Source organism: Lynx rufus, unplaced genomic scaffold (genome assembly GCF_022079265.1).
Source record: "Lynx rufus isolate CCGP_SWC_20201006 ecotype Redwood Valley unplaced genomic scaffold, mLynRuf1.p SCAF_7, whole genome shotgun sequence".
Classification (NCBI taxonomy): domain Eukaryota; kingdom Metazoa; phylum Chordata; class Mammalia; order Carnivora; family Felidae; genus Lynx; species Lynx rufus.
Window position 1 is genome coordinate 57,029,461 of NW_025814889.1, and position 24,621 is coordinate 57,054,081.

The window sequence follows — 24,621 nt, forward strand, 5'->3', positions numbered from 1 at the left end:
TTTTTTTTTTTTTTTTTTAACGTTTATTTATTTTTGAGACAGAGAGAGACAGAGCATGAACGGGGGAGGGTCAGAGAGAGAGGGAGACACAGAATCTGAAACAGGCTCTGGGCTCTGAGCAGTCAGCCCAGAGCCCGACGCGGGGCTCGAACTCACGGACAGCGAGACCGCGACCTGAGCCAAAGTCGGATGCCCAACCAACTGAGCCACCCAGGCGCCCCTGTTGTGATTTCTTTTATAAATGAAAACTCTCATTTTCACTTGACTGTGTGTATTTTAAATTATGTGTATATAATTAAAATAATAATTATAAATAAATAATTAAATATATATTTTTTAATGTTTATTTACTTTTGAGAGACAGAGCACAAACAGGGGAGGTGCAGAGAGAGACACACACACAGAATCTGAAGCAGGCCCCAGGCTCTGAGCTGTCAGCACAGAGCCAGATGCAGGGGTGAAACTCACAAACTGTGAGATCATGGCCTGAGCTGAAGTTGGATGCTTAACTGACTGAGCCACCCAGGTGCCCCCATAATTACATATATTCTTAAAGAGGACCCCAAAGTTATATTTTTCAGGCTTCAAAATACCTGAATCTACATCTGCTGACTTGGTCTCCCCAGAACTTATAGCTTAATGGGAGAAAAAGAAAAAAGATAATTCAATGATTAGTAGAAAATACACTGACTGTTAAGATAGGGAAGTATGTAACAATATGCACTACACCATAGGTGCCTTAAACCTAGTCTAAGAGATCAAAGATCGCCTCCAGGAAGAAGTTAGGTTTAAGCTGAAATCTGAATGAAGAGAAGGCTAGCCAAACAAAGAAGAAAAAGAAGAGCCTTGCAGAAAGAAAAACCATTTTAATGAAGACTTACAGTCAAATGGGAGTGTCATATCATAGCCCAGTCCCTGCACTGCTTTAGAACACAGGTAAACAAAAAGAGATAAATGGGACCGGAAAGGGAATCAGGGGCCAGATTATGTACAGCATTATAAACAATATTAAAGAATCTAAAAACTGAGAACAAACTGAGGGTTGATGGAGGGTGGGAGGGAGGGGAGGGTGGGTGATGGGTATTGAGGAGGGCACCTTTTGGGATGAGCACTGGGTGTTGTATGGAAACCAATTTGACAATAAATTTCATACATTGAAAAATAAAAAAAAAGAATCTAATCTTCATTCTGTAGGCTAAAGGAAACCATGAATGTAGAAAAAGATGGGTTGAATAAAATCATCTGGGCTAGAGGTTAGAAGCTATAATCAATAGTAAAAGATCAGAACTCTCTGTAACACATAATAATGGTCTGTACAAGGGTGGTTATGTTGGGATGGAGAATGATGGAGAAAGTCAAGGGATAAAAAGAGGCAACACAGACACAACTTCATGATTGTTTACATATGAGAGTAAGAGAGGACTCAAGGATGACTCTTGTGGTTTTCACTGAACAGCCAGATTGGAGAGTAGTACTGTTTGTTTGGTTTGCAAACATAAATGAGAAGCAAGATTGCCAGGTTGGGCCTGGTGGGGAAGGGGGAGGCCACGGGGTATGAATAATTCTATTTTGGACACTTTAAGTTTGAAATTACTATTAGATATCTGAGTAGAGATGTTCAATGAGGCACTTGGTAAACACGTCAGTATTTTAGGGGAAAAAATTATATCAGAAATGTAAATTTGAGAGTGGTCAGCATATATCTGGAATGTAAAGCTATAAGCTTTCATTAGACTGTTTAGGAGTTAACTGTAGATAAAAAAAAAAAATAGGTCCAAGGGTTGGTTGTGGAATATAGTAATATTTATAGTCAGGGAGATAGGCAACTTTCAGAAAAACTAAGGAGAAATATAAATTTAATGTTCCAGAAGCCAAGTAAGGAAAGATTTTCAGAAAGAGTGATTTTATTTCAAATGCTGGATTTAGTAATGTGGAAGTCATTGGTGACTCCAACATGGGCAATTTCAGTGTAGTGGAGGGTGAGAAAGCTTAATTGGAGTGAGTGTGACCAACAGAGGATGATTAAAAGTAGAACTGGAGTCAGGAAGTGTAGACCCTTTCTTTTCAAAATGAAGTTCTTGGAGAATAATAACGGTTATCACCTAGGAATTCGTTAAAAATGTAGAATTTCAAACCCCACACCAAATCTACTTGGACCAGCAGCATCTAAGATGGAACCTCCCAATGACTCTACTTCTTTCCTTGTGTTTACATCCTTGTAATCTCCTACCCTTGAAGAGAAGAAGGCAAAGTGATGCGATATTACTTGTGACATTGGGTTACAAGAAGATTCTGGTTTTGTCTTATTTATCCTCTCCCTAACCCTACCCTGTCTATCTGTCTTGGACTAAGCAGCTATGTTGAGCTGCCCTAAAAAGAGGCTCACATAGCAAAGGCATGATGTTCTCAGCCAACAGCAAGCAAAGAGATGAGGCCTGCAACAGCGAAAGGAGAAAGCTTAGAAGCAGATTCTTCCTCAAGTCAAGCCTAGAGATGACTACATAGTCCGGGCCAACACACTGGTCACAACTATGTGAAAGATCCTGAGCCACAGGTTCCCAGCAGGGCTGTGTGCAAATACATGTTTTATTGTTTTAAGCCATTAAGTTTTGGGAGAATTTGTTAAAGCAGCAAGTATATACCTTCTGAATTAGAAATTAAATTTCAACAAGAGTCCCAGACAGTTTGTACTTATTTGAGAAGTGACGGAACAGACAATTCTAGTGAGGTGTTTTGCAGTAGTTATTGGAGGGCATGTGATCCAGAAAACCTTACTTAAAAGGTATACTTGTAAAACTTGTAAAATGCTTGCATGCCAGTAAGAACGATCCAATAAATATAGGAAAAAAAAACCCTGATGATACAGGGGAGAGAGTGGACAACTGACTGATGTTACATGGACAAGGTTTTATTTATCATTTAGTATTTTTAATATCTAATCTAGAAAACACTATCTGAATTTATAAGGGGAAGTTTAGATGTTTAAAAGCTGAATTTGTACTATGCAAACTAGCAAAAATAACAAATATTATAGTATGACTATTAGAATAGGCAACTTAAATACTTAAACTATGTAATTTGTTTCTATTGTTCATTTAATCAATATAATCTTAAAATTAACTATAGCAAAAAGTAGAGGCTGTGATGCCCTTCACAGTGATCATTTTATATAATTTAGTTACCCTGTTGTGAATTAATCAATTAATCAGTACTTAACAACATCTACCATGTGACCAGAACTCTGCTAGGTTCTTTGGGAGGCAAAACAAAACAAACCTTGGTCTCTATCTACTACACATCCATCTTTTCTAATTAAGTGAGAGAATAAAGATGAAAATAAGAGTAAGCTTGGCCTTGAGGATTTGCAGGTAGAGGGGGGATAGATATTTTGGGTGGGTGAAACACATTAAAACATGTATGACATGCTGAAGGAATGGAGAGAAATCAGTTTACCTGATAGGTGATAGAATAAAGTAGAGGGAAAAGAGACTGAAGGGAAGGAGTTGGGAAACTTAATACCCCGCACTGGAGGCTATTTGGATACAACACGGCAATGACTATGAAATAAAGTTTTAGCAAGTATCATTAAAGAAGTTAGGTAGCAGGGGGGTTTTAAAAATGACCCTGGACCTGCGGGCACCTGAGTGGTTCAGTTGGTTAAGCGAATGACTTTGGCTCAGTTCATGATCTCGTAGTTTGTGAGTTCAAGACCACATCGGGCTCTGTGCTGACAGCTTGGAGCCTGGAGCCTGCTTCAGATTCTGTGTCTCCCTCTCTCTCTGCCCCTCCCCTCGGTCTCTCTTTCTCTCTCTCAAAACTAAAACAAACATTAAAAAAAATGACCCCAGATCTCGAACCTAAGGACAAAGACTTCCTCATACATTTGGATTGATAGCAAGCACCTGCATAGGTATTTTGGGCACTTCTCAATTACTATTATCTAATTGCTAATAACAAATTGAGTGTGATACATACATATAAAGTTCATTATCAAAATCTAGATTATTCTATAAATTTTAAAAATGCATATATTGGTATTTTATCTTTTATCATTTCATTTTCTAAATTCATTAATGCATATTAATGAATGAATATAGTCAATTTTCCTTTGTATATATGTGGATCTACTTGGATATATATACACACAGTTGCTACTTGAACACAGGGGTGAGAGGTGCCGACTCCCATGCAGTTGAAAATCCAGGTAGAACCTTGGACTCCCCAGGGACCTAAGGGCCACTATTAACTGAAAGCCTTACTGATAACATAAATAATCAATTAACACATATTTTATATGTTATATTATTATATACTGCATTCTTACAATACAGTAAGCTAGAGAAAGGAAAATGTTAAGAAAATCATAAGGAAGTGAAAATATTTTTACAGTACTGTATTATATTTATCAAAAAAAATCTGCATATAAGAAGACCTGTGCAGCTCTAACCTGTGTTGTTCAAGGGTCAATTGTACATATATGAATGAATAACTATCATGTTATACACATCCCATATTGTATGTGTGAGTATAAATGCATGTATATATATATACATATATATATGCATATATGCATGTATATATATATATATATAAAACATTTATACAAGCTAAATAATTGTATATATGTGTTATAAGCTGAGTTGTGCTCCCTCCTTCCAAATGTATATGTTGAAATCCTAAATGAGGTCACACAGGTGGGCTCTAATTCAACAGGACTGCTATCCTCTAAGAAGAAGAGACTAGGATGCAAACAACACAGGGGGACAACCATGTGAGGACAGAGGAGAAGATGGCCATCTATCTACAAGTCAAGGAAAGAAAACTCAGAAGGAAATTTACCCTGTTGACACCTTGATCTTGGACTTCCGGCCTCCATAAATAAATTTCTGTTGCTTAAGCCACTCAGTTTGTGCTATTCTGTTATGGTAGCCTTAGCAAACTAATGTTTGCCATACACAGCCACACATCAATGTATTTGATGTTTAAGTAAATTGGAGAAAACAAAAGACTGGCAGCTGGAGTTAAAAAGACTGTGATAGCTAATATGTGTCTTTAATCATATACAGTTTCCAAGATATAATTATATAGTCATAAACAGGATATCAACTAATTTTCAAAAGTTTGTGTCTAAGGTACCACATTATCACAACCATCTCCTTTTAGCATACACACATACATAACTTGACCCATGTCTACCTTATTACCAATTTTTCAGACCCAGATATCCAAAACTAGTTTGACGCAAATTTGTCCCAAGTTACTAAGTAAATACAAATACAATAGCTGTGAAGCTGGCCAATATAGCAATTTCACTCTTAATTAAATTCAAAATATATTGCATGCATATGCTGGTGTCCAAAGCAAACACAGAATCTATCAGACTTTAAAAATAAGGTCAAGGGTGGTTCTTAATGGCAAAAGAGTAATTAAGACCTACTGGGGAAAAAAGATCCTTTATTGAAGTAAATACTGTCATCTATTTGTGCCATCCCTTATTTAACAGGTTTATTTTGTAAATACTTCATGAAGTACTTAGTAAAAATTAAATAATGGAAAATTCTGACTTTTAAAGTTCAACCATGTGTAAGTTATTCAAATTGACTTTCAACTAGTTAAAAGTAATATCTTTTACTCTTTCCTAGGTTTTAACCATTTGAACAGTTTTTCCCTAAGCCTTTCCAAAATTAATTGGCTTCTTATTTCAAAGCCAAGTACGGAAAATTCTAGCTCAAAACAATTTTTTTCAAAAAGTTGAAAAATATGTGAGGTATATTAGTCAATTGTTTTTAGAATACAACCTAGCTTATAGTGTCTATTGATATAAATGATATAGCTAATATTAAATAACCCAATAACCCCTTAGAAAGCATGTTAATTGCAATAGTGTTAAAGTAATGAATATTTAGATAATAATAATCCCTACTGACATTAAGAAGGATTTACCTCTCTGATATATAATAAAGTAAGAGAAACAATATTTCCCAACAAGGTTATCTAGGCTCAGGAAGATTGTCAAAGCAAATATATTCTTACCCCGGGTCAAGGACCTACATCCTTTCATCCATGGATTAGTATAAATGTTCTGGAAAGTTTTATGGCATTATTTTCACTGAAACAAGGAGATGCATTCCTTTATTAGCCCTCCATGGTGTTTTGTTGGTTGGTTGGTTGGTTGGTTTGGTTTTCTTGACAAATACCAGATTGCCTTCCCTAGGTGCTGGGAAATACAAAATTTAAAACCCATACCCCCCCCCCCACACACACACACACAATCCTAGCCCTAGACAAGTTTCTAACCAAGTGAGAGGGATAAACATATAAGCCAATTGGATGATACAATGAGCAAATCAGAAGGTAGTGTAGAAGGTACTCTGAAAACCTCAAGAAAAGAAGAACTTAACTTGGAAACAGTGTGAAGAAAGGTTATTTGCTAAAATGTCTATTAAAAATAGCTAGGTTCAGGAACTCCTGGGTGGCTCAGTCATTTAAGCATCTGACTCTTGATTTCAGCTCAGGTCATGATCTCATAGTGGTGGGATTGAGCCCTGTATCTGGTTCCATGCCGACAGCACAGAGCCTGCTTGAGATTCTCTCTCACCTTTTCTCTCTGCCCCTCCCCTGCTCATGCTGTCTCTGTTTCTCTCAAAAATAAATAAACTTAAAAAAATGTTTAAAAATAGCTAGTTTCACTAAGGCATTGCCTTTCAGGACCATTTTATCACCTACTTTCCATGTCTTCTACTTGCTAGAGTCCCACAGTAAGCTTCCACCATTTAGTATAACCAAAATTGCTCTAATTCACCATTTTCTCAGATAGTACTTAAAACATTCTGCTTTTACTACTCTAACTTCCAGGTGGACAGAGCTCTGTAGGAATCTAAGGAAAGAATGACATTAAAAAGGACACTATGGATAGAACTTTTGAAGAAAATTGCTTTCTTTCATCTTAGGGAACCATAGATTAATCAGTGGGTTCCTCTGGCTTGGAAGGAGCCCCCTGCCATTGATCAGGCAGTGCGAACAATAACCACCATCTTTTACTGACCCCTACTTTCGAGGATATTTACTCTCACTGTGTCTGATGCGGTAAGGGAAGGGTAAGCTATGCAGCTAAAAAGGAGGTAGAACACATATCTTATAGAATCTTGTGCTTTACTTCAAAGGCAATGTTAAGTCACTGAAAGATTTTAAGCAGGAGAGTGACATAGTCTGATTTGTGTTTTAGATCAATTTTGTGGCAAGGGATAGAATCGATTGAAAGAGGGAGAGACTGGAGACAGACTTGTTAAATACCACTGCAATAAATCAAGCGGAAAATGATAGTGGCCTAAACTAAGCATAAGGGAAGGAGATCTGAGAGACAGATTTGATGACCAATTTGATGGGAGAAAAGAGAGACAGGAGCAAAAAAAAAAAGAAAAAAAAAGTTATAGTTTGGGCTTTTATTTTAGTAAATTATTTAAAGAATGAATCATTCTTACCCAAGTAGTTATTCAATTGCTCCAACATCCTGTTTCAATAATTCATTTTTTCCTACTAATTTGGAATGTGAGCAACTAGTATTTGTTGAATTTTAGCACTGTTAAAATATTATATATATATATATATATATATACACACACACACATCCACATACATATTTACATGTGTGTATAAAATCTCACTTAATCTTCACAACAACTCAGTAGGGTAGATATAATTATTCTTATTCTACAAAAAAAAAGTCCAGGACTTTACAGTAAGTACTATAAACATTAGTACTTGAATAAAAACAAAACAAAAAACAAAAAAACAAAAACAAAAAAACAAAACAAAAAACAAAAAAAACAAACCCCAAATGTATTATTTTAGAAAACACAGACTATTTTTAGAAAAAAAGTATTATTTTAGAAGACATCATAGACTATTTTTAGAACACTATGCAAACACAGACTTCAGTTTTCAAATAGATACATTCATTTAGAGCTTATCCAACTAATATGTATCAAATACTATGTGGAGGGCACAAAGAAATAAAAGGTATAGTTCTTGCCTTGATGACACTTTCAGTTTCACAAATAAGACATACAGATATCAAGAGTGAAATAAATCAAAGCCATAAGATGAAAATCAAATGAATAAGAAAGAGAAAAATTACCAGAGAAAAGAAGAATTTATTCAAACTCAAATCATTTGAGAAAGAATTGGAGAAAGGGCTGAGCTTGGGTTAGATCCTCAGTAAAAATATAAGACTAGGGGTGCCTGGGTGGCTCATTTGGTTAAGCATCCGATTCCAGCTCAGGTCACGATCCCGCAGTGAATGAGTTCGTGCCCCTCATGGGGCTCTGTGCTAGCAGCTCAGAGCCTGGAGCCTGCTTTGGATTCTGTCTCCCTCTCTCTCTGCCCCTTCCCAGCTCATGCTCTGTTCTCTCTGTCTCTCAAAAAAAAAAAAAAGAATAAATGTTAAAAAAAAATTAAAAATATATAAGACTAGATAAGATGAAAGAGGTCCAAGAGCCACAATGCCTGGTGCACAATAGATAATAAATATCTGCTGAATGAATAAATGGATAAGCCTAAAAGTAAGGATGGGAGGAACCTCCAATGGTTTTTCATTTCCTGGAGCATACACAGTGTATAAATATTCCCCTGAGTTGTCTCTTCTTAGGTCCTCACACTACTCATCATTTCTTGCCTTATAATTTACTTTTATCATTGAACTGTTATAGGTCCATGTACACCCCATTCCATCTCTCGCTTTCCAGCCTTCGTCCAGGCTGTTTTCTTCTGTTTAGAATGTTATTTCTGTGTTCCTTCACCTGGACAACTTCTTCAAATGCTTTTTTGCCTGCTCCACTTCATCCTTTGGAATTTGACTTATGGGTCCCCACTCCAAGTAGCCTTTCCTGACACCTTCCACCTCTCTTAAGTATGAATTCATTCCTTTTCCCCTGACCTCCATCAAAAATTCTAGGCATACGTCTATCATATTACATCTGTTTATGCCCCATTCTCCCCAACTACACTATGAGCAACCTACAGGCAGAGATTCAGTCTTACTCATCTTTAAATCCCCAGTTCTTAGCATAGGAACTGTTAAAGTGCATGGTTCTGTTAAATACATAGCACAGGCTGTTAAAATGTTTACTGACTGAATAAATGAAGAAACAATTCATTTAATTAAGAAATTAACAAATATCAACACAGGAGACCACTCTTCCCATATCAAAAGCTTACAGTTTAGTAGAAGTAACAGATTGTAAGCAAATAATTATACAAATAAGGAACAAATTAGTATTTGGACAGGGTTTAATTCAAACAATAATGATGTGTTAGCTCAGCAACCAATGATACAAAAGTAGAATAGGAAATCAAGAGGAAAGAGAAGCCTAGAGCTTGGGGATATAAGGAAATATGGACCCAGAAGAGGTAAAGAATGTTCTGTAAAATATTTTCATTTATCAAATTATTCTTTTATAATATTCCATAATCTGTCTCTTTTATAAATTTTAATTTTAAAGCAAGTCATATCTCATTGAGTATTTGAAATAAATAATATGAAATTCCTAAATCTTAACACAATTTCTGTTCATTAAAAGGAACCCACTATTATGATGGCATTAAAGTACCTGAGTATGGTCAAAGTGTTTACCAAAAAAGATGTTATATATAAACAAATGACAAAACAAAATCTTTCATTGTGATTGTTCAAATCACTTTAGACTTTCATAAATCCAAGTGAGTTGAACTTTGATTTTTTATAGTACTATGCTCAGCTATGTTTCCTCCCTCCCTCCCTTTTAGGTGGTTAAATTTATAACAATTCCACTAAATCGTCTTGTGGAATCCAAGTCAAGAAGTTCAGAACAACTGATATGGTATACATGAGTTAAGGTAAAGGGGTTTTATTAATTTGTTAGAATAAGACTTTGATACTTGAAACTTGTTTGTGAGAAATGCTAATATTTTATAGGAGACTCTCATAAAATAATAGAAATATTTCATGTGAATTTTGAGAAAATAAGATTAATAATTATCCTTTGTTTAACTAAACATCTATTTTCAAAAGATATTTTAAGATAATTGTTCTCAATTGCTGTCACAGGCGTTTTCAGTAAAAAGTTTTTAAAAATAAAAAAAATATTTTTATGTCTTTTTAATGTAGCATAGCAAATGAAAACTTTATCCTATTTAACTAATAGTTACTCAGTTGGCTAGTTTAGTAAAAGGTTATAAATTTTTTAAGAAATGCCTCTCAAAATGGGAAGACATTTCTGATTATAAGAGATAGAGCATTCTTTCTTTACCTCTTAGCCCATAAATTAAATGAATTCTAGTCCTAATGAAAATTCCTGGGTTAATTATCTAAGAAATCTGAGTATCCCTGAAAAGGTGACAATGAATCAAAGAAATCTCCTTTTCCTCCTGCATTCCAGTATTGCTACGAAGGCATATTTAAGCTATTGCACAATAATTCATTTTAAGCTGCTCAAAGAGAATCATTAATTAAGGAACAGCTTCTATATCCAAATGTACATTAGATTACTATGTCTATATTTTGCTTCTGTGTCTTATGAGGAAATAAATGGCACAGAGAAAAACACCCCAAATGATTCAGGTACTTAAAAGCAGTGATTTGGAAGAGGGGCATTGGTATAAGCCACTTATGATAAAAGCAAACGCTAGTTTTTATTTTCCACTTTTAATACTAAGGTTTAGCAAGCATTTCATTTCTTTGACACCTTTTATAGCCTTTCCACTTTTCTGTCTATCATGGTTTTTTGATAGATATTCCTCCTCCTGGAGTGTCGCTGGAATCTGGAAACTGCAGGTTGAAAACAGGAAGTTTCCTAGCCCCTGTAACAATAAGCCTGTGAGCTGTATGTTTGGGATGACTTCTGGTCTAGAGTTTCCTATTAGAATGATACATTTAGAACTCTGAAAATTAAGAACCGTTATGGCATTTCCCCTCCCCCTAAAAAAAAAAGAAAACCAAATAATGCAAAAGTCTTGGTTAGAAGTATAGTGACCTAGAATAAACTCCTGAAATTCTTTTCATTATGTCACATTCTAAATGTTCAAAACAGACTTCTACATTTAATAAATAATAATTATATGTTATATTTATATTGTAATTTAAATTCCTCAGAAATGCACAATTTTTACAATCCCCTTATGAAGTGGGTAGGGCAGACATTATTGTATCTCACTTAAAGATTAAAAATCTAGGGCACAAAGAGGAAATGACTTTGGGCCTAGCCTAAGGGCACAGAATAATATGAAATGGGATTTTGATTACCAAGGTCTTTTGATATCTTGTTTAATTTTTTTTTCAAAAAATTTTTTAAAATATTTATTTATTATTGAGAGACAGAGAGACACAGAGCGTGAGCAGGGGAGGGGTAGAGAGAGGGGAAGACACAGAATGTAAAGTAGGCTCCAGGCTCTGAGCTGTCAGCACAGAGCCCGATGCGGGACTCGAACTCACCGTGAGATCATGAACTGAGCCGAAGTCAGTCGCCTAACCAGCTGAGCTACCCAGGCGCCCCTTTAATTTTTTTTTCTAACAGAATTGACTAAATCCAGACAATTAATAGTTTCAGATTACAAGTCTCATTGATGCTTATTTATAGCTTGACTCAGATGAGTCAATTTTCAAAGTTTTAGACCTTCCATTAACCAACTCAGAGAGCATTAGAACTTAGAGGCAATCTCTCAGGTGAAAACTATTCAGAAAGGAACAAATGAATGAAAGTAAAATGCCATATACTGGGACTAGAAGAGTTCATTTGGGGCAAATATGTGCACACAAAACTGTTTACTGTAGAATTATTTAACTGTAAATATTGTAGACAAAATTAAATGTTCATTAGTGGGAAATGCAAATAGAATATGGTAATCCAGCTTAATGAAATATTATGCAGGAGAAGTTAGATCTAAAAGTATGGAAGAGGATGGGGCACCTGGGTGGTTCAGTCAGTTAAGAGTCTGGCTTCAGCTCAGGTCATGATCTTGCAGTCCGTGAGTTTGAGCCCCACGTTGGGCTATGTGCTGACAGTTCAGATCATGGCGCCTGATTTGGATTCTGTCTCCTTCTCTCTCTGCCCCTCCCCTGCTCACGCTCTGTCTCTCTCACTCTCAAAAATGAATAAATATCTTAAAAAATTAAAAAAAAAGTACAGAAGAGGAAAGATAGTCGTGATTTTTTTTATTTATAAGTAGAATATAGTCCATAGAACATTACCCTCATATACATTATATATTATTTAGTACAAATCATATATATATATATATATATATATATAAAACATCTATGTATCATTAAATACACATTACAACCTACAGATATGTTCACATTTTACATATCACATATATGTATCTATATATAAATAAATGTATATACTTATTTATATATAAACACATACATATTTCTATCTATAGTTCTGGTAAATAAGTACCAAATTGTTAACAGTGATTACATATGGGGAGTGGGATTATAGGGGCATATGAGTGTAGACAGACAACTTTCGGTTTCTGTTTTCTATGCTTCTACATCATTTGAGATTTGTGCAGTCAGCAGGTGCTATCTTTAATATATTAGGAAAAAATGCGAAGGGTTGTTATGAGATGACTGTATTAAGTAGGTGTAAGAAAATATTCTTTGAATATAGAGCCAAAATAAATTTTTAGGGAAATAGTATTATTTAAAAAGTCGCTGTAGTTCTTCTGCCCTTTCCACTGGCTGGAATGGGGATATGGTGGCTGGGGAAGATATCTAAGACAGAAACTATAGTTTGTGGAAGGTGGTATAATAAGAGCACAAGCCTGGGATTTGCTCTTATGGAGCTACCACAGGAGCAATGTTTGGACTATTATGTAAGTGAAAAAAAATATTCTTTCACCATGTTTCAACTAATATTATTTTGGCCTTTAAAGTAGATAAACCTAAAACAGTATATGATTCCACATGATATTATAAGAGCATGATTTGTTCAGTCCTCATAGAAGATATGTATCTATTGTAGAGTTGGAAGCAAATACTATCTTCACCTGTTTTACTAAATACTTTTTCTGTTTCCATATTTTCCTATCAACCTCATGACTACAGTTTGTCTTCTAATGGAATTTTCTACAGTGAAAGAATATGCACACCGGAAAACAGAGGTGTTTGGTATCACTGACAGTTCTATTCAAATAAATATTTTATTCAAATAAATTTATTCAAATAAAATATTGCCTTTCTGGGCTTACATTTCAGTCTGATGACCATCATGTGAGGCTGCTACAAAGATGAGATTCCATGTTTGCTGTGGCCAGAAAGATATAAATTTAGAATTCTGAGGGTTAGGCTGGACTATGGCAATGTCATATATGGTATTACCACATTGTGAGGCCTCTTGGCTGAGAGCACAGACTGTCATCAGCCAAGCACTCTTTCTTTCCATTTGACAAATCTACATTATCAAGAATTATGTCAAAAAAGGAAAAACTGACCCATATGGGTTTATATTTAAATTGAATGGCATGCTTATGTTCTTAAGTGTTAAAAAGCAAACAAGATGGATTAAAAGATTAAGTATATATTTTTGGTCTAGTAAAATCTGAGGAATTTTTTGAAAAAGGGGCTTTTGCTTTTTGTGTTTGCTCATGTGTGTATTTTGATAGTAGTGTGTGTGTGTGTTGGGAGGACGGGATTCAACAGTAGTTACTAACATAGCTTAGTTATCAGCTCACAGAGTTATGATGCTTAAAATTAATTATGTGTCTATGTTTTATAAATAAGGCACAGTATAAGCTATTGTTTTTATACCAAGTTATGACACTTTGTCACAACATACATCTCCCTTCTCTCAGTGATGAATCTTGTAAAAAATACTATAAACTCCCTTTTAGGAAAAAAAAACCACCACATTTTTATTGACCTAAAAACATCCTTCCCATGAGAATTGGAGGGTAGCTTCCACCATAATTGTGGAATGTTATATACATTTTTGCACTCAATTCTCTTTACTTTTTAATCATCTCCCATTTTAAGCCACCAGTCTAACTTATTTCAGATGGCAATTTAAATGATTGGCTGTGCAGGTACCACAGCAATTCTTTAAATAAATATATCTAGATCTAGATATATATTTACTAATACTACTAATTTATATGCTAATATAATATATATTACAAATATAATGAATACAATATAAATTATATATATATATATATATATATATATATATACATATATAGACTAAATTCTACAACGAAGTTGGGTTCACCCAAAGTCATTGGTTTATAAGGTGTTTCAGGGGAGGGGGGGTAGAGAAGAGCTGGTCACAATAATTTTAAAACACACAAACACAGAAGCCTGAATATATGATTACATCCTCTTCTCTCTGCTAACGTACAAAGAACCTACAGTATGTGATCCTGACAACACATGTTTCCTATTTTGTCAATTTGATAACAGCGTACCATGTCAATGGTTTTTAGCTTGTGATTTGGTGATTGTTTCAGCACTGATTGTCAACGACCTGTATGTCAGCTGACACAGTTAAATCAGAAATTAGCATGCAGTCTCCTAAAATGCCAGACACATGGACCCTTTACACGAGAGAGATATAATGGAACCCACATGATATCCCCATTAAACAATGAAACATGTGACATTAACCAAAAACAGGAACACATCAGCAAATATGCCTGAGGAAGTTTATGGTATTTAACTCCTAAACATTAATTTTATTGTGGTGTATGAGGAACTAATTAACTGAGAGTTTCCTTTTTTATTAGAAGCGGAAATACTGTTCAGAAAACTGATGAAGAATAAATACAGCATATTTTAAGTTTATTAAGCTTGGCTCATCGACTTCTATTTATTTAAGCTAATCTCATAAGGCAATTAAATATTTCAATCAGTAACGTTATATGGCTATTTTATTTAGCACATTTCTGAAAAATTAATCAATGTGTTAAAATGTGGAAAGTATGTGAATATATTTCTAGTTTCATACAGCCAAAACAATGATTAAATACATTTTCAAAAACAAAAAAAAAAAACGAAATGACCTGATCTTTTCCAACATGAGCTTTGATAAATATACAAGTGGAAAATGACAACAGAAAAAGTTAAAACTTGGTGATTATGATGTAAATAGTTAAGGCTGTATCTACATGAGACAAATGGTTTCCATCAGCACTGTAATACTTTTCTCTAAACAATTCAATTTTCCTAGTCAGAGGAAGCCCCATTCAGGTGTGGTTGAATGAATTTGATCCTGGATAGGATACGAAATGCAATTAATTGCCAGGTGTGGTTTTAGAATATATTCTTTTAAACCAGATCTGTGTTTTCCTGGCACAATGCTACCTAGGTACTAGTTCATATACAATCCCATTTAATCTTTGAAACAATTAAGTAAAATGGGTGTTATTAGTCCATATTATAGATGAGGAAAAGAAAGCTCAGTAACTTGCACAAGGACAATCACAGTAGCAGAACAACGCAAAACTTAATTCAAGTCCACGTTCTCTCATTCCAAGTACCTTTCAGCTTGTAGTTGTGTATTTCACACTGCGTTAATTAAATCAAAATGAAACAAAAACACAGTTAACTATTTGAAGTCACATAGACACAGGAATCAACTGGTATAGACAAATGAATCAACTGCTTTATGTATACAATATTGTCCATAACCCATAAGTACAAGATAAATTTTGTTATAATATTCCATTCTATGATTGTAATATGATAGGTCAACACCAATAACCTTCTAGTAAGATAGGTCATATTAAGTTTTTAAATGAACATGTACTAGACTAGGCCAAAAGTTCCTATAATTTCTTGGATTCAGGCACCATCCACAGCTCAATAATTTTTTCATGGCACCTGCAGGACAAAAGAAATACCCAACTCTTCCATTTTGTTAAGTAGTAAAGGTCTAAACAGCTAAGGTAGTTTATGTAGTGTCTGACAGATGTCTCTGTATTTTCCTTGAAATTTTAAAATATGTTGTATGCCCCTGTGAATTAGTAAAGGCACCCTGGTACCTTAGCACACAGTTTGGGAACTTCAGCACTAGGCACATGCCCATCTATGGGGAAAGACTATCTGCAGCTATGTGACACATTCAATTTGACACTTTGGGCTAAACTCTTGAGCCAACTCTTTTACCACTGTTTGTTTTATACTGTATATAGAAAATGGGTTATTTTATTGGATTGCCTTCCTGCAGATTTTTTTATTTCCGCATAAAATGTGTTCCTGTCACAAATTTCTAAGGCAGCTGTTAGAATTATATGACTAGAAATTTTACACCCAAACAAAAAGGAGCAGAGGACTGTAGTTATTAGTGAAAAGAGAAACACCTATTCCTCTCATTCCTGCCTACAAACTATGTGTTCCGAGGGAACACCATTTAACTTTGAGGGTGGAGTGTGAGGAAGCTGTGTGTCCTGGAAAGAGAACTGGAAGTTGGAATCAGTGAAATTGGTATTAACCAAACTTAGGACTTTCAGCCACCTTATCTCAAAAGTTTCTCTCAAGTTTAAAATGCTAAAACCAATATACACATTCAAAATTATTGTGAAATTTGTTAGATTTTTTTGCCATATGAGTGAACACAAAAGTGGGGTCTTCTTGCGACATGAAGTATTCTCTAGGTGTCAAATGTGTGTACATTGTATTTCACAAAAGTGTAGATGAAACAACTTTTGTGGTTCACAGGTTGAAGCCTTTGGTTAAGAGGTTAGGATTTCATTTAGACTTTTCAGCAGAGGGAAGTGTACTGGGTCCTTGGACTCCTCAACCATCCAAAGTGTACTTGAACCAATTCATTTTTACACCATTTATTTTATTATTCAGTATTGGAAACTTAGTTTTAAAATTTATTCCAAGAACTTTAATGAGAGTTTACTGATTAAACTGAGCAGGTGCCCACAAACATAATTTAAAATTGGGATTTTTAATTATGCATTATAAAAATTGGGGTGTGTCTACATATAGCAACTTAGTTGACAGTTTTCATAGAATTGACAAGTTAAAAATACGATTATTTCATTAATTTTTCCCCTGTGTGGAATGGTCTGTGAATTGAGGTAATTGATCAAACCAGTGTTTTTATGTAATTGTTTTCAAGTTATTATATATATTAAAAATATTAAACTTAATAAGACACCATTATCTCTACCACCTTAGAAGTTTGGAAGTATTTTTAGATATTAAGAAATAAGTAGGGGGCCGCCCGGGTGGCTCAGTCAGTTAAGCATTTGATTTTTGAGTTCAGCTCGGGTCATAATCTCACAGTTCGTGAGTTTGAGCCCCTCGTCGGGCTCTGTGCAGACAGTGAAGAGCCTGCTTGTAATTCTCTTTCTCTCTCTCTCTGCTCCTCCCCCAGCCACTCATTTTCTCTCTCAAAATAAATAAATAAACATTGAAAAAATAAGTAAGAAAAGTAATAACTAGATATGGATCCATGAAGAAGTGTGGTTTCATACTTGATTTCATTAATAGCAAATGCCAAAACAGAACCTGAGATTCTGATAATAATACATCAATATCTCTAAACTGATCTACATAGTCACGTATACGAGTGGACTACAACATTCTTTAAAACTTCTTTACTATGTAGCCAGTTTGCTCTGAAGTCTTTGGTTGTACTGCTATTAAATTATTCTTCTATTATTTACTGACATTCATTTTAACAGTTAAGGGAGAATCCAGCAGTAGGTCTCCATTCTATGCCATACTTCCACTATTATATTTTTCAAAGAGAAAATATCTTTATGTCCAACAGAAAGCTTCTTTTTTTTGAAAACAGCAGATGCCCACTCAATTGTGATGCTTATGTTCCCCAACTTAATGTTCTTATATTATCTTTTCCCTCCTGAGAACATTTGAACTTTCTCGTATAGTTCCAGAGATTTTTATTTTATTTATTTGATCAAGATACATAGTCTAAATGGAAAAATTTATCATCAATACTTTCTATGAATGGACTGATGAAAAGCATTTGAATTTCTGATACCACCAAATATGTCTTTGATATTCGCTTGAAACAGAAATCGAGATGAGTTGGTCAGTCTTCTTCATTGAGAATTAGGTAATCATACTCAAATTAAAACAACTGATGTGTTGTTGGCAATTCTGGGGAGAAAATAAGGAGACCCACTGAAGAGAGATGGCAAGATTTATGTCCTTTCCTATCTCTATTCTTTCCTGCAATGTGATTAGTGAGGAAATAGCCTGGACTACTTAGTGCTTCCACCCAAACTGAGTCAAAGTGCAAGAGTGTCAACAAGGGTGGTCCTTTCTTGTACCACTGGCTTCTGAGTTTCAGGGTTTGGCATGATACTAGGTTTAGGCTTGCCAGCGGCTGTAAAGGCTATATTCTACTTAATTTCCAAGGTTACAAAAGAAATGGTATTATTTGTAATTTTAAGCACCAAAGGCATAAATATCAAATGGATAATACATGAACGATTTTAGAAAGGGAGAAGTTTCTCCATGCCACATCACATTAACATTGAACAAATTTAGCATGCCAATTCTGGCAAATGGGAGTGAGGTAGAGGTGTCCTTGACCTTTTCCAGGCCCAAAGTTACTCTATTGTTCATACCCAACATGGTTTTCTCTTCAGTACAATATTTGCTGATGGGACTTATTTCTACAGTTACTTAAAAAATGCCTTTCTGGAAAACAGAACTCGTCTATACATACATATTGCAGGTGCAATCTCAGACAACTGATGATTTTCAAAAGTGTCTTTTGTTTTTCTTTTTAATAACCAAGATTACCAAAAAACACATTGGCAACGTGCGTTTAAGGTGAATAGCAATTCCTTAGGAAAATGGAAACAAAACAAAACAAAACAAAATTTTACGATCAAAAACTTCAGAATTTAGTATAGCAACAGAGTTTAAAATCCTATATTTAGAATTTAAATTATTCTTACAACTTAAATGTTTAGAATATAAATATAGTCCTTAATCATAAAAAAATGTTGGTGTTTCTGAATGAATCAATCTATGAAGATAGAATAATGTGGAAACTAATATTAAAGGAATAAACTCAGGACCCAGAGTGAGAACACCATCTTAAAACACATGAAACCAAAGTCAAGAGAAAGACGTGAAAGAGTAGTTTCAAAACTGCAAAGGGCAAAATATCATACAAGTGTGAATTTTTATAGTCCCGAGTTTAGTTCACTTTTACCTAGACTCTGTAGCTGCAATCTACTCTTCTCAAATGGCTTTGTATATTTTAAAAAAATGCATCCCACTTCTTCAATATTATATAGAGAAATGTTTAAAGACTAAGAATAAATGTTAAAATGTGAAAATCCAAGACATCATTTTTACAGGAAGCGTAGATCTGATCTCTAGCAATGTTGGATAGAGTTTCTCAAATGCAATAAATACTGAAGCATAGCAAGATGTTAATGGGACAATTTATTAAAATATAAACGAACCCACATATACCGGGCTTTACAATACAATATTCTACATGAATATCTAAAAGATGATCATATTTCATTAATTGTTTCCGATGATGTTTTACTTTTATCAATAAAAATATTTTAATGAGCTTGACTTCTCTATATTCTTTCTGGCCATGGTAATAATGTTCCAGGAGATATGTTGCTTAGTGGTCTATTCTCTCTTTGGAATTTGTTATGATTTTTATTTAACAGATTATAGTTGGCATTTTGGCTATTTAAATTCTGGAAAGTGAAATATTAGAGTGTTTACACAACTAACAATATACAATTTCAGTTTTGATAAAAAAAGAAAAAAAGTCATAAAATCACCGGCATCTAAAATTAGTAAGCAATATAAACAATTATCTTGGAATAAGTTCTCACTTAGTGCAAAAATGCCCTTGTAGTGTTTGTAACAAGTGGTGATTCATTCATTCATTCATAACAAGTAATTGAATGTTGTACTAAAAGTTTAGACATAACAATGAATAAGACAGAGCCAGCACTTGCTCTCATAGAACTTACATAAAATTAAAATAAAAGGGAAAATATACAGGATCCAAAGGAACTAAGAGAAAGGGATCTAACTAGGTTAGGCAAGTTCTCCCTGATCTGAGTCGAAAGATGTTCAGAATATTCTCAGAGACTTAACATAAGACCATGGGAGAGGGGAAGGGGGAAAAAAAAAAGGGAGGGAAGCAAACTATAAGAGACTCTTAAAAACTGAGAATAAACTGAGGGTTGATGATGGGTAGGAGGGAGGGGAAAGTGAGTGATGGGCATTGAGGAGAGCAGCTGTTGGGATGAGCACTGGGTGTTGTATGGAAACCAGTTTGACAATAAGTTTCATATAAAAAAAAAAAGAAAAGAAAAAGAAAGATGTCCAGAATACTGAAGAGAGTGAACACTCACAATTGTAAGTCCAGAGTCATGAAAGAGTATGGTTTGGTCTAAGAACTAAAAGAAGACTAGTAAGAAATTAGGCTGTAAACGTAGGCAGGAGACAGATAAGGAAAGGCCAACTAATTCACATTAGGAAATGAGTTTATCTTAAAAGGCAATGGAAAGCAATTGAAAAACATCTTCCTATCTTATCTTTGCAAAAACAAATTGAACCTGAAAATTATATTCATATTATGAAAAATACACGAGAAATGAAAGTTATGAAACTGAATTATTAAGAGCAAATATTGGCTTCAGAAGCGCAGAAATAATCTACGTTCTTTTAAAAAGCAACATAAATCCTTTTCTACACTTTTGGTGTGTTTCCTCTTTAAAATAAAAATGCTATATGAGTGATGTCATTTCTTGGTGTGGCAGGAACATTAAATTGCCTAATTTAAAGCCATGCCCTCCACCCACTCCCAAATGGAAAATCAATGGTACTTACTACATCCAGCCTTATAGCTGAAGCCTGGAGGAAGAAGGAATCCTTGCTGGGCAGCTGCAGCCAGTGTCCGTTGATCAGGAGGGAACACGGGAATCATTAATGGCGGCAGTTGACCTTGAACCTGCTGAACGTGATAGAGCGAATCAAAGAGACGAAGTTTTGGTGCTCCATGGTTCCCGCCCTCCTTACTTTATGACAAAAGAAAACCATTTATTCGATTCAATATAGTGGCATACAAGCTTGCTCAAACACTGGCCCTGAGGTCAAGCCTTAGACAGCAAAATTAGAATATACTCTAGTTGGAAGGTGTTACCAAGTTCATTTTCTAACCTGATGAATAATTTCCCTACATGATACCCACATGAAGCATCACTACTTCATACAATAAGGCTTTTTCTTATTGCATTAATGTAATGGTTAAAAAATTGCCCTGAGGTTGAACTAAAATCTCCTTCTATAAATCCTGTTTAGGGCTAATTCTACCTTCTAAAATAAAATTAACTAAACTGGTATCATTTTACATATAAATAGCTTTTATTACTTGAATATAATTTCCATGTCCACATAAGATTGACATTTTTTGAACAAAAGAGCTGGGAAAGAAGGTTAGAGAGTTATGAAGACTTTCCCTTTTGTTTATAGAAAGGTAACTGGGGCCAAAAGAGAACCGACTTGTCCATGGCCATGGAAGGGGAGAGTTAGACTAGGTCTAAAATCAGTCCCTTGAATCCTGCTCTGTGTTACATACACTCTTTTGTCTTCATCTATCCTTTGACAAGCAATTGAACCACTCTTCAAACCACATGGTCTGTGTTTTGGTTGCCATCTATGGAATACACTTTAATTTGCAGATGTCATTCTCAGGATATGGGGTTCACATCAGTAAATAAATAACCCAGCATAACAGAATAACTATCTTCTTGGAATGGAGCAGAGATTTCTAGGAATACAACCTAATGTAGTCATTTATGCAGCAATATCACATTACCGATTAATACAGTGGTTATCATAACTAAAATATTTCCCCAAAATAATTATTAAGCAAAATCTCCCTGATGAACATTATTATTAGATGGTTTTTTTATTAAATATATGACCAAGAACTTAGGATCATGCTAAAAATCAAGTATCTGATGCTTTATTCTCTCTTACTACTCCTTCCACACATTAATTCAATTATTTGGAAAATATTTAAAAATTTTTGATGTTTATTTATATTTTGGGAAATGAGAGAGAGAGAGATAGAGAGACAGAGCATGAGCAGGGAATGTGGCTGAATGAGAGAGAGAGACACAGAATCTGAAGCAGGCTCCAGGCTCTGAACTGTCAGCACAGAGCCCAACGCAGGGCTCGAACTCAGGAGCCAGCCATGAGATCATGACCTGAGCCGAAGTTGGATGCTTAAGTGACTGAGCCACTCAGGCACCCCTGGAAAATATTTAATTGACACTTACCATGTACAAGAAAATGAGCTTGGCAGTAGAAAAACAAGAGTAAACAAGAAAAGCAAGATCCTATGCCCATTACATTACAGTAGAGATAATGATAGAAGACTAAGAAAACAAATATCCAAAAAAGACTGCAAATTCATTCAGTTGCTAATCCTAACAGCAACCCTGAACACTCCCTCAGATTTGTTTTCTCTTTCTCCCATTGGCACTGAACATTCTTGGGGCACTTATGATTCCCATAGTGCTCATCATTTCTCACTTTAAAAGTCCACCTACAGTTTGTCCATTATTTCATCTTTTACGGTAAACTTCTGAGCTATTCCTGAGATTTTGGTTGGTGAGTGTATGCACTGTGGGGTGGGGTTGGGGGATGTTTGAGAAAAGGGTGGGAGGGAGGGGGAAAGAGAGACAGAGACAGAGAGAAAAATAAGCACTATAAGAATGAGAGATCTGTTTTCAGCAATGACTCTAAATTGGAAGGCATTTCTTTTAGCCAAAAAGATTTTAAACCTATCACTGCCACTAGAGTGAAACTAAAAGGGAATGACAACAAACAGGAATACAAAAAGACAGTGTCTTAAGGTTAGAGCGAAAGGTTTATATCACTACAGCCAGGCTTTTTTGAGCATACTGGAGGAAAGATATACCTGATGTAAAAACCTATGGAAAACAATTGACTAAAGACTCAAAATTAAGAGACTGCATATGGAGCAAGTTGGTAGGAATAAGTGGGCAAAATAAGGGGTAGAAATCAGAAGACAAAGGAGCATGGGGGCTAGTTCAGTGCAAGAAGAGGGCACTGACCAGAATACCAAGCAAGGAAACGAACAGACCCAGCTGCTGTATATATTTTATATTTCATTGTTTGTAAGTTACTATATTTTACACAGTACACCTCCTCCTTTCGAAGACACCACTGGTTATACGATGTACACATAAATTTAACAAGAGCATTTTAGAGGGAAGAAGAAAGGAACTCCAAATGAAACACACAGAAGGGTTATAGGAAGTATCCAAATTTCAGATAGCTTAAAATTGGGGAAACAAAACTTCTAGAATTGCAGGAACAATAGGTTCTTGTTTTAGTGCAGTTTTCAAACTTGAATGTATATTAGAATCACCTGGCAAGCTTTGAAAAATTCTCAATGCCCAGACTTCTTCCCACGCCAATTGAATTTGAATCAATAGGGGTGAGACCCAGCCAGCAGCATTTTTAAAGTTCCCCTGATGTTTCCAACATGCATCCACATTGGAGAAGTACAGTTGTATAGAATGCTTTCAGTCACTGTCAACTAATCTTTTTGTCTTCATGTTTCGCCTTGAGTCACAAAGCACCCTCAGGTATGTAAGTAGTTGAAAGGCACACTGCCTGACTTTTGCAGGTTTTGGTGCCCACAGGATAGAACCAGACATTAAGTCAGATTGCTCATAGAATTCCTTCTAATTGAGTCTTTTATCTGTTTTTATATGTCCCTTTTGTGAGAAACTTTTAATGATTTGCTTTTTCCTAGAGAGTCACAACCAAACCCTTCAGCATGGTATTCAAGATTCTTCACAAGTTGTCCTCGGTCTATCTTTCCAGAGATGTTGCCCTGCTTCAGATCCTGTACTTTTGCCTCAAAGGACCACGAAGAGTTCCTTGCATACTCGGTGTTTTTCCATGCCTGAGTGTGCTCTAAAGTGTTTTCTCCTCTGTTTTGAGTGATTTCTCTTTTCCTTTTTTTCTTGGCAAAATTCTACTTATTTTTCAAAAGCTTTTGAGACCCACATAATGTGTCTGCCTGTGAAACACTTCTTTCTTGTGGTGCCAATTTTCAGGCAGAAAGAACTGTTACTTCTTTTAACCTCATAAAGCTAATACAATACTTACTGTATTGAATAATAGTTACTTGTATAACTTGAGCCTCCCTTTTGACCTATGAGCTTATTTAGGAAAGAAGTTGTAACTTACTTATTATTGTACCTCTAGAGAGCTTAGCACAGCAGCTGAAACTACTACATGTATTGATAATTCATGAATAAAAAAACAAGAACAAAAAAACCTGATACAAGAAATTGTATCAGGTATTTGTTTATTTTTTGAGAGAGAAAGAGAGAGAGAGACGAGAGAGAGAGAGAGAGAGAGAGAGAGAGAGGGCAAGCTGGGGAGGGACAGAAAAAGAGGGAGAGAGAGATCCCAAGCAGGCTCTGTGCTATCAGAGCAGAGCCCAATGCAGGGCTTGAACTCACAAACCAGGAGATCATGACCTGAGCCGAAACCAAGAGTCAGATGCTTAACCAATTGAGCCACCCAGGTACCCCTATATTCCCATCTTTTAAACTACATCTATT

General features: G+C 35.2%; 1 protein-coding gene across 6 annotated transcripts in view; it reads right to left on the minus strand.

The window, feature by feature from the left end:
• The window catches only part of SOX5 (SRY-box transcription factor 5), a 351,471-nt gene that overhangs the window by 105,581 nt on the left and 221,269 nt on the right, over nucleotides 1–24,621 (minus strand). For 5 of the 6 annotated variants that reach the window (XM_047066167.1, XM_047066166.1, XM_047066168.1 and 2 more), the window contains exon 6: nucleotides 20,840–20,960. In XM_047066167.1, coding sequence (XP_046922123.1) covers nucleotides 20,840–20,960 — 121 coding nt within the window. Of the gene's footprint in view, nucleotides 1–20,839; nucleotides 20,964–24,621 lie in introns of all 6 variants that reach the window. The other variant, XM_047066164.1, reaches the window with a different exon arrangement.